A 9533-nucleotide genomic window follows, 5' to 3' on the forward strand; every position below is an offset into this window, starting at 1 on the left:
CTCAGTGAAAATGTTGCCAATATTAACACAGAAAGACCATTAGGAAAACAGGCCTAAATTATTTTGAGGGCACAATGCTACGCTAAGCTCGGGGACCCCATTTTCCACATGGACTTAATCTTGAGGAACACTACATAAGATGCTGACAAACCCGCTGTTTGAAATAAAAATCCTCTAAACACATGGCATTAATATTTAATAGTGCTGCTTCCTCGGGAGGCCACTCTGGGCCGCAGCGCTGTGTCTGAGGGGAGACGGTATTAGTGCTGTGTGCTCTGGAGGAAGAGCAGCTTCACACTAATGAAGTGATCAGGGCCTGAACTCTGAAGAAAAACCTCATATCCGATTAGTGAGCAGAGATGCATGTAAACATGGCCGTTCTGCACGCGATTAGATCACTCTTGCTAATGCGAGTCTTGTGTCACCAAACACAACAACAGAGCGGCGTTTTGAAGTGTTCTTCTTTCAACAACACATTTAATCATTTCAATATTCCAGTTTATTTTGTGATCTTTTCCACACAAGTGTTTTGAATTAAGCTGCAGTCTAGAGGAACAGCAATGCAAGCTAATGGGTTAACACTTCGAGCAGCCGTTACTGTGCGTGCATGTGTTGTGCAGCAGTGAAAACCACCTGACCTTGTCCACATCCGCTCGGCCGAATTCGAGGCCCGGCCAGTAAAGGACAGGCCATTTGGATGTTATTAAAAAAAGCTAAAAAAAAAGCCCCATTCCCAAAGCCATCAGGTAATTTGAAAGAGCTCCAGCCAGTTTAAGATGTGCAGATGTTTTCGCTTTAAAACCGGCATCTGTTTATGCAGACGCACTTTATGTTCTAAAAACCACAAAGGACCTCCAATGGGTTTTATGGCGCAGTATCAGCTCGAGCACTCAGCTTTGTAATTGTGCTGCACCAGGTAATGAGAAAATTGGTCACAAGCAGTGTTCCCTGTAGATGTAACCCGCAACATACAATTTTCACAGCATGTGCAGTATCTACATTTATTTTTTGTAGTCTCTCTGCACTGCTGTCTGAGCTCCTGGACAGCTTTTAGTAGGCCTACGTCTAACATGGTCACAGATAAGAGCTGATTCATAAACTGTAAAGGGACTGATTCTATCTAAGATACCCCCTTCATTTAATTTAATACAACATCTATGGGATAATAAAGAACATATAAAACCCATTCATAGATATTGTTATGGTTTGATGTATATGTATTAGCAACATGTCAACCCGTTGCATTGGAGCAAGACATTCTGAACAACATTTGAAGTCTGTTTTTCATTAAATAACAAAAGTAATTCAGACCTATCCTTGTTTGTGCTGTGAGTCTAAACCACAGCTTTCAACCCAACTGATCAAAGTATTACAATTTAAAGATCTGAGTCGAAGAGAAAAGCCTGGTTTTAATCTTATCTGTCAAACAACTTTTATTCTTTATAAAAAAACACACAGCCTATGCAAAAGGCTCAGCTCTCAAGCCAGTAAAATCATATTGACCAATATGTCATGTTAACAGGATGTTTATACATTTATATATTCATGGTTTCCACATGGACTGGCTGACATTGGATGCAATTGTTACGAAAAGTAATGTTGCATTCAGTGATAATCAGGTACATAAGTACAATCATTATTTACTTTCAGTCCTCCAGGTCCTGCTGTCAATTATTGTCTTGCTTGAACTGTGTTGTAGTGCAAACAGAGGTCATTTTCTTTATTTAACACGCTATTTTAGATCCAACATCAGATGTTTTGCATTGGAGAATTCCTTACATGTAAACTTATGTAATAATGCAAATAAAATAATACAGTTTTGTCAAAGACCCAGATGATTCTAGGCTTTGTGTTTCTTATAACAGGTTATGTGTCCTTGTCCACAATGTCAGCCCTTATGTAAATAACAGCTTTTTGACGCCAACAACACATTGGTTTTATTTAGACTGTACAGGCGATGTTTCAAAGACAACATTCATAGGTTTTTTGACATAATTCAATGAGACATTTCACTTATTTTGAAACCTGACATACCAGACGATACTAGGAATATAACACATGATATTGACTGGCTAGCTTCTCTGAATCTCTGGCTTGTCTACTCAAATGTAATTACTCAATCTAAACATTATCTAACACAAGTTACAGTTGTGTTGTTTTGCAACAATTTGATAGCCTCGTCCAGTGGACATCCTTACCGTAACTTTACTCTGGGAGCAATTTAAAATGAGGTTAGGGTTTCTGCAATTTCACAAGCCTGTCAGAGAACTATGGTGGCTCCAAGATAAAGTACAAAAGGCCAGTTTTTCAGTTCTCAGCTACATTAGAAACACCGTGGTGCAACATGACCAACTCTGTAGAAGGAGCATATATATGAAGGGTTCATTTTAAGCAAATGATCTTAATTCAACAATTCTTATTTTTAGATTATTATTATTATTATACACTAAGTTCCATTTCTGCTTATAGATAGTTCCTCAAAACACACCGGCCCTTCACAGTAAGTAATCAATGTGAATCGTTGCATATGGACACAGTTTACAACAAGTGATTACTGTTGTGATTGGAATAACTCTACTTGGTTTAGGTTTCAGAAAAGAGTGAGGTTACCGTAAGGTACAGACACATCTGTACCAGTGGTAAACGCTGGGTTAAATCCTGGCGTTTGTTTCAACCATTTATCTTTCTGTACTTCCTAGCTATAGACAAATTATTGCTCTTTACCGTTACCTGACTTCCAGAGCACTTGTTCTGAGTGTCTACTGCATGAAAAGCACTGCAAGTTGTAAGTGAATGCACGCAAAATGACTTAGAATTGATTTTGTTTATGTTATCCATACGCCACTTGGTGTAAAACAGGCTAGCTTATTCAGAAAAAGCTCCACCACAGAGTATGACTACGTCACCAGGAGATTGCAGTGCTTCTAACAACTGCACTATAATAGTCTCCTTGTTTGTGGAGGGAGGTTACTCTCTTGGTCTTTACATGTGATGGCAGAAAACAAATGTTTGGTAATGGAAGATAATCCAGTAACACTGTGTTGTGCGCCGCAGCTCTCACACTGACCTCTCTGGGAAACAGATGATGCTTAAGTACAATGTTGTTGTGTGTACTGTTGTTACAGTGACATATCAGCCATGCCCCTTTGTCCATTTCCCATTATGTGACAAGGACATATTTCAGACTCAAGTGATCCACACAGTGATCTACCACTCGAGAGAACTGTCTTTGAGAAGAGAGGTCGAGGGGAGCGACAAGGACGAGTGTCCTACAAATGCCATATCCAGCAGCTTCTGTGTTTCCAGTGGCACTTGAGCTGAAATAGGCACGCTCAACAGGGGACAGGCTTCAAGATTTTTTTCCTCCATACTTCAGAAAGACTATCATGTTGAAGCTGGAGTGCTTGTTGGTGTGTCAGTGTGTGTACCAACAGTACAGCGATGGAATTTGCAGCCCACAAGGCCAGTGTATGTTTGTGGGGACGATGCTCCCTTGCTGCATAGTGATGTGGTACTGTACAATTGAAATTCAAAAGATCATATTAGGCATACTGTTAAGGTATTCATTCATTCAGTATCTACAGTAGATGGTGATTGTTTCAGCTTTACTGTGTAGAACGAGGTCAGAGATAGAGACATTTTTTGGGATCTCAATGCATCAATCAGTTATCAACAACCCGTTCTTAAACAGAAATATGAAATGTTCTCTCTGGATAATGATTAAGGGTCTATTTCACACATTGAGACGACATACAAACACAAGGTCACACGAATACACAGATGGATAATGAATATATTTACTGCAATTTAAATATCACAAACATTGCATATTACAGCTTCGATTTCCTTTGTATGTTTTTGTGTGTGAGCCCAAAGGAATCCTTCACTTCCACATTGATATTCTAAAAATCCTGTTTTTTTTATACAAACAAAGGATTTTCATTTCGGAAACGGATATTTGTGACCCTAACCCTGACACTGCCAAACCAATAGTTGCAAACTTTTAAGCCAGACCATTCACTTTTACTAAGCACAACAAAATGAGTATTATAAAGTTGCGTTTTTGGTTGGTTTAAATATGCATCGTTAACCCTGGGTTAAAAACTGTTACCATCATCTTGGAGAAAATATTTTTGCTTCGAATCGTAGTTGTATGGTAACGTGGTAACTCACATTGGTCTTGTCCTTGATACGTTTCTTATCACGATTGGGGATTCACTAATCTTGATAACCAACATTTGCATATGAATAGAAAATCTGTAGGCCACACGTTTTTGGTTTCAGAAGCAGTCTGTCTTTTGTCCGTTTTTTTGTCCAACCGGTAAGGACCAATCACGTTTTGAGCGGCCTTTCGTTGCATGCAAACAAACGGTCTGTGTGGAGAACAAAAGAGGCGTTGCCGTAATGCAATCTCTCTACTCATTGGCTCGTCTGACGGCGATTAAGCTCTAAATTTGTTTGAAAATATCATTAATTATGAAACCATCCAGTTGACGATGTTGTCTCTCAAATCCAACTCCATTCTTGATTCTCTTGTAGCTAATCAGACCGTAAACAATGACAGAGGCAAGAAAGAGGAAGTCCTTGTTGTGACATATGCTTCACTAGGTATTTTGGACATTGCCCCCACCTCCCGAGGCTTATCGTCGTCAAACCAACCGCCATTCGTTTCCAAGTTTGGGGTTTCCCACTAGTGGTAGCATATCTCAGAAATCTCCATGGCCAACTCTATGCAGTCCCCTGCATCGTGACAGCAACCACACAGACCACAGTCCAAGTCCACCTGGGAGTCGTTATCATCTGGTGTCGACTCTAACGCGGTGACGACTTGTTTGTAGTTGGGGCAGCATTGATTGACAAGTCTCTCACAGGAGTCAGGTAGCAAGAGGACCATGTTGTAGAGTCGGCAGAAGAGACAGTCGAGAATAATTCCTGCACAGTCAACTGAGGGAGACACATACAGCCAGGTTGCAAGTTAAAAACATGGTTTGCTTTATTCAACCAGAAATGTTTTTTTTAGTTTTGCTGGTCTCCCCTCTTCACACGTCTGAAATGACCTTTTTGAGGTTATGTTTGATGAATTGTGTTTAAACCATATCGTGGGACATAAATCATCTGAGCTGCTCTTCACTTATATCTTGAACATTTTAAAAGCCTCCTTTGCTTCCTTTACACATGCATAATTTAGGAAACCATGCCTTGATCCCTCACAGTGAGACAAGCAAGAGAGCTGTTTGGAGACATAATCAATTACCAGCAGTCTCTCCTGTGTACTTTGCCAGGAGCCTTTTCTAAGTTGCCTTGCGGTTGCACTGAAACAATGTGCCATGTGTCTTCCCAGCAGTCTCTGCCAAATGGTGCCCCCATGGGTGCTATAAAGCATGGGATCATCAAATGACATTGACCATGAACAGTTACTTACCGAGGAAGACATGTTGTATCAAAGAATCTAGAAAAGCCAACCCTCTTAACGCTTCAGTCCTCTATTATCTTTAATCTGCACATGGAACTAGATCAGATATATTTGGCAAAAGACCATAGTGTTGATTTGGGTGGAATATCCCTTTTATAAAGGCTGAATTATTCTACATTTCAAGGTATGTAGACGTAAAATGTCCTTTAAATGTACAATATCCCTGTATGGCCCTGTATTTATACATTTCGGTTACATTTTGCAGGGTTGCCTGGAGTTGTTGTGATTGTAAATTCTATAAATGTGTTTGGAATTTCACATTGTTTTCGATGAATTGTATTATTTATTGAATATATCTATTTCATATCTGTTTATGTCAGATAGACCTTTTTCCCACAAGTAGGAAAAAAGGACAGGTAAATTAAGAATACAATACAACAGCACTTGATAGTTCAGAAATATTAGCTAAATTAAGCTCACACAAATATAGCCTTTTTAAATATTTATTGAGATCTGCAATTTTCTACTAATGGACGGAAGAAACGAGTAGTATATAACACCACACTAATAATCTAATTGGTGAAGGTAATGATGGAATGAGACTCAGTTACTACCTACTGGATTCATCCTATTGAGGTTTTTGATGTTGTATTGCTATGGAACGTCAAAGGACCATTTTGAAAGGTCCAAGTAATCCTTGGGTCTTTTCGTTTTGTTGGGTTCATCTGTAATTTAAAGGGGCCAGTTTGTTAGCACTTGACTTGCCCTTAAGATAAACACCCGTAAAACAAGTTCTGTTGTTCTTCAAGTATTTCAAGCATTATTCTTCTAAAATCAGAAATCCATCTGCAAATGTCAGTCTGTATATGGAGTAACCAAAATAGATATAATCTGAAGTTAATTTGTAAACTTTAGGATGGTAGGTAGATGTATTTTGGAACTTTGAACAGAGCCCCGGGCTGTTTCCTGTTAGCTTTATGCTAAGCTAGGCTAACCATGCTGTGACTTCAACTCTGTATTTAATGTACAGACATGACAATTGCATCAATCCTCATCCTCAGTCACTTGAGGAGGAAACACAAATTGATAGAACGATGGATTTGATTAAAAATACTAACCTGTTATTCATATTTTCCATTTGATATAAGCGCACGATTAGATAAACAGTCTTTGGTGTGATCGCTTATGCTGCTGCATCTGTTGTAGCAATCCTACTTTGGTGGTCTTTTTAGTCTTTCTCTTTTTTGCTGTAGTTTCAGTTTCTAAATTATTCACACATTTTCATAATTGATTAAATGAACTGCTGTATTTAAGCATTCTCTCAGCATGGCGAGGCATAAAGTTTGCAATTTGTCAAATTTTTTATTCTGTCTATGGCATTATTATTCTGCATATTAATCATGGTTTATTTCATCAGTAGGAAAAGCTTTGTTTGGATGAAAAAGTTCCTTTCATAACGGTTTTATTGAGGACCCAACACGAGATTTTCTCCTTCAACGATTTCAACAGCTGTGTGTGCAGCTAGAGGGCATCAGACGGGTGGGATGAAGTGCTGGAATCACTTACCTTCCATGTTGCTCTGCTGAGATGAAGAAGAAGAAAGAGATTGTCTGGTGGAGGATGCTGCAGAGGAAGACCTCCTCAGGTACATTTTCAAAGAGAATAGTGGGGAAGAAGGGCTGTCACACTCTCTGGGTTGCTGAGTGTCTCTTCTGGTCTCCCCAGGCTCTGTGTTTGCAGTGGCACCGAGTCTCCAGACGCTGCCGTGAGCCTCACTTTGAATCCTTTCTGTCCAGGATACCGAATGTTAAATTCATAACGACATGTCAGTTTGCTTTAGGTACATATGTATGTGACAAGCACAATTCATCGAGAAATAAAAAATCACAACAGCCGAAAGAATGATCAGTCTGGGGGTGGTTGAACTGGTCTCATTTGACCTGCTTTGGCCAAATTTCACTGATTTGAGGCTTTTGAAACCAATACATTAAATACGACATAACAATCTTCACAAAAGACACAAGGAAATATGACTCAAGACAACCCAATGCTGTCAATGTGACACAACATGATATGATATGACATGATAAGACAGTACATAATATTATACGAGAGGACACAGGATGATACGACATGATTCAATACCACGCAAGACAACCGTATGTTACAGTCAATACTCGGGTCAATATCATATACACGTGATGATTCGACACAAAACAATATGATACTATATGCCTCAACACAAAGACAGAAGTTGTTTCGGCCATTTTTACCATACAGACAAATGTTCAGTCTTGGTTGTAACTCTGCTCTCATTTCACTCCCATTTGCCTGCCCTCTCGTCTGTAGACTCGCTCCGCCTGCTCATCCTCTCCACTCACCTGCTCCTTATTCCCTAATCAGCCCCCTAGTCTATATATACAAGTCCACTTCCACCAGTTCACTGCCAGATTGTCTAGGTGCCATGTGCCTGAGCTTTTTCAGCCCTCTTGAAAGTTTCAGAATCAGAATGGAAGGAATTAATTGCTTGGAAGGAAATTATTGATTGACAACTGCCCATTACCTCCTGATATTTGAGTCTGACACTAATACCCACCACTTGCAGACACAAGTGGAGCTTAGATGTTTATGCTGTGCTTTGAATCTCCCAAAAGCTTCTAAAACAGCTGATAGAAAGCATGTCTGTATGTGAAAGTATAAAACCTACACTATCCGTGGCTCAAAATGTTCAGTCTGTACCTGAGAGCCGGGTGTATTGAAGTAGTTTGTGAACTGTTCCACATGCAGCAGTATCTGTTGGTGAACATCTGATTTAAATAGATATTAATGAATTATTGCGCTGGGTGCAGACTGTTTACTTTTCACCACCTATTCGAGATGAATAATTTACCATTCCTTTCTCTGTTTTATTTAACATTTAATGCCTGATCATTTATTCACACTCTGGACACATTTTTGAAAGTCGAATAAACTGCATTTGTCTTACCTAAATTGTTGGAAGAGTGATACAAATGGACAATCGCTCTGGGCTGTATTGGCCACATTTAAGATTTTATTAGCTGTTTTTTAATACGTTCGAAAATAACAAAGTTCAAAACAGCCCCCCCCCCGATGTTTTCACCTTTCTTCAGTTTGAGGTCTCTACCTCTCATTAAGAGTTTCAATGTTTTGTGTATGATTCTCAGTGATTGAATGAGAAGGGAAGAAGGCAGGGGTTGGTGTGTGAAGCACAACAAGTGAAAACAAAGTTCAAATCAGTGCCGCCTGCCTGTAATTCTGAGCAGAGAGCAGCGTGATGCTCCCAGGTTATCAGATGAATTAAGTGAGAAATGCAGCTGGTCCATGCCCATGACCATTAGCTGATAGAGAAACAAGGCCTGCAGGCATGCTATAAATTTTTTAGGTTTTGTTCCAATGTTTCTCCGATCCTCGCTCACTCATTAGACTGCACAGTTACTGGAAGACAATTTCACTTCATGTTTTTAATCAAAATGCAAACTGGAATTCGGAGCACATCACAACAGACACACAATTTAAAGAATGTATGTAAGCTAGCGCCCAACAAAATCCATTTGCTCACTGCTGAAAAATGTGATTTGCTGGGAAAATTGTTCAACATATTTTGTATTTCTCCAGTTAAATATCTAATATTAAAGGAGTAAGTAGACTTGTGAAATGGATTCAGTACCAGGAACAGGAGGGATGACAATACACGTTATCACAGAGATGTACAACAACAGAATGATTCAATGCTCAGATTACTTTCCACAGACGTGAGTCACATTAACTTACCTCCTCTCGCCCACGTAGAGCTCTCCTCGGCAGCGTTTGCTCTCCCTTTGTCTTTCACTTCGGCTCTCAGAGTCATTTCATCTGCCATCTGGTCCATTGCATCACAAATAAAAAATGCACTTCTTGTGACAAACCTGATTATATCAAGCCAAAAATATGTGGCTGCAAAAAAAGCTGAGGCCAACGGGAGTTAATGTCAAACACAGTGTTACCACAGCTCTGTTTCTTCAATACTTCCCCAGCTCTCTGGATTATGTTTTCACGCAGCGGGCTGAGACTTCTCGCCCTGGCTGTGGAGGCGGCTGTTTACCTCAGCTAAGCAGAAAGC

The 9533-nt window shown here is 39.7% G+C and overlaps 1 protein-coding gene across 1 annotated transcript; it reads right to left on the bottom strand.

The window, feature by feature from the left end:
* Window positions 1-4690: 4690 nt before the first annotated feature.
* mdfic2 (MyoD family inhibitor domain containing 2) lies at window positions 4691-9293 on the bottom strand. Its single transcript, XM_063909843.1, has 3 exons — window positions 9206-9293; window positions 6980-7201; window positions 4691-4944 (listed from the first exon to the last, which is right to left on the bottom strand). Exons 1-3 carry the CDS (start codon window positions 9291-9293, stop codon window positions 4691-4693), a joined length of 564 nt encoding a protein of 187 aa, XP_063765913.1.
* Between the last annotated feature and the right edge of the window lie 240 nt (window positions 9294-9533).

Source organism: Eleginops maclovinus, chromosome 20 (genome assembly GCF_036324505.1).
Source record: "Eleginops maclovinus isolate JMC-PN-2008 ecotype Puerto Natales chromosome 20, JC_Emac_rtc_rv5, whole genome shotgun sequence".
Taxonomy (NCBI): Eukaryota; Metazoa; Chordata; class Actinopteri; order Perciformes; family Eleginopidae; genus Eleginops; species Eleginops maclovinus.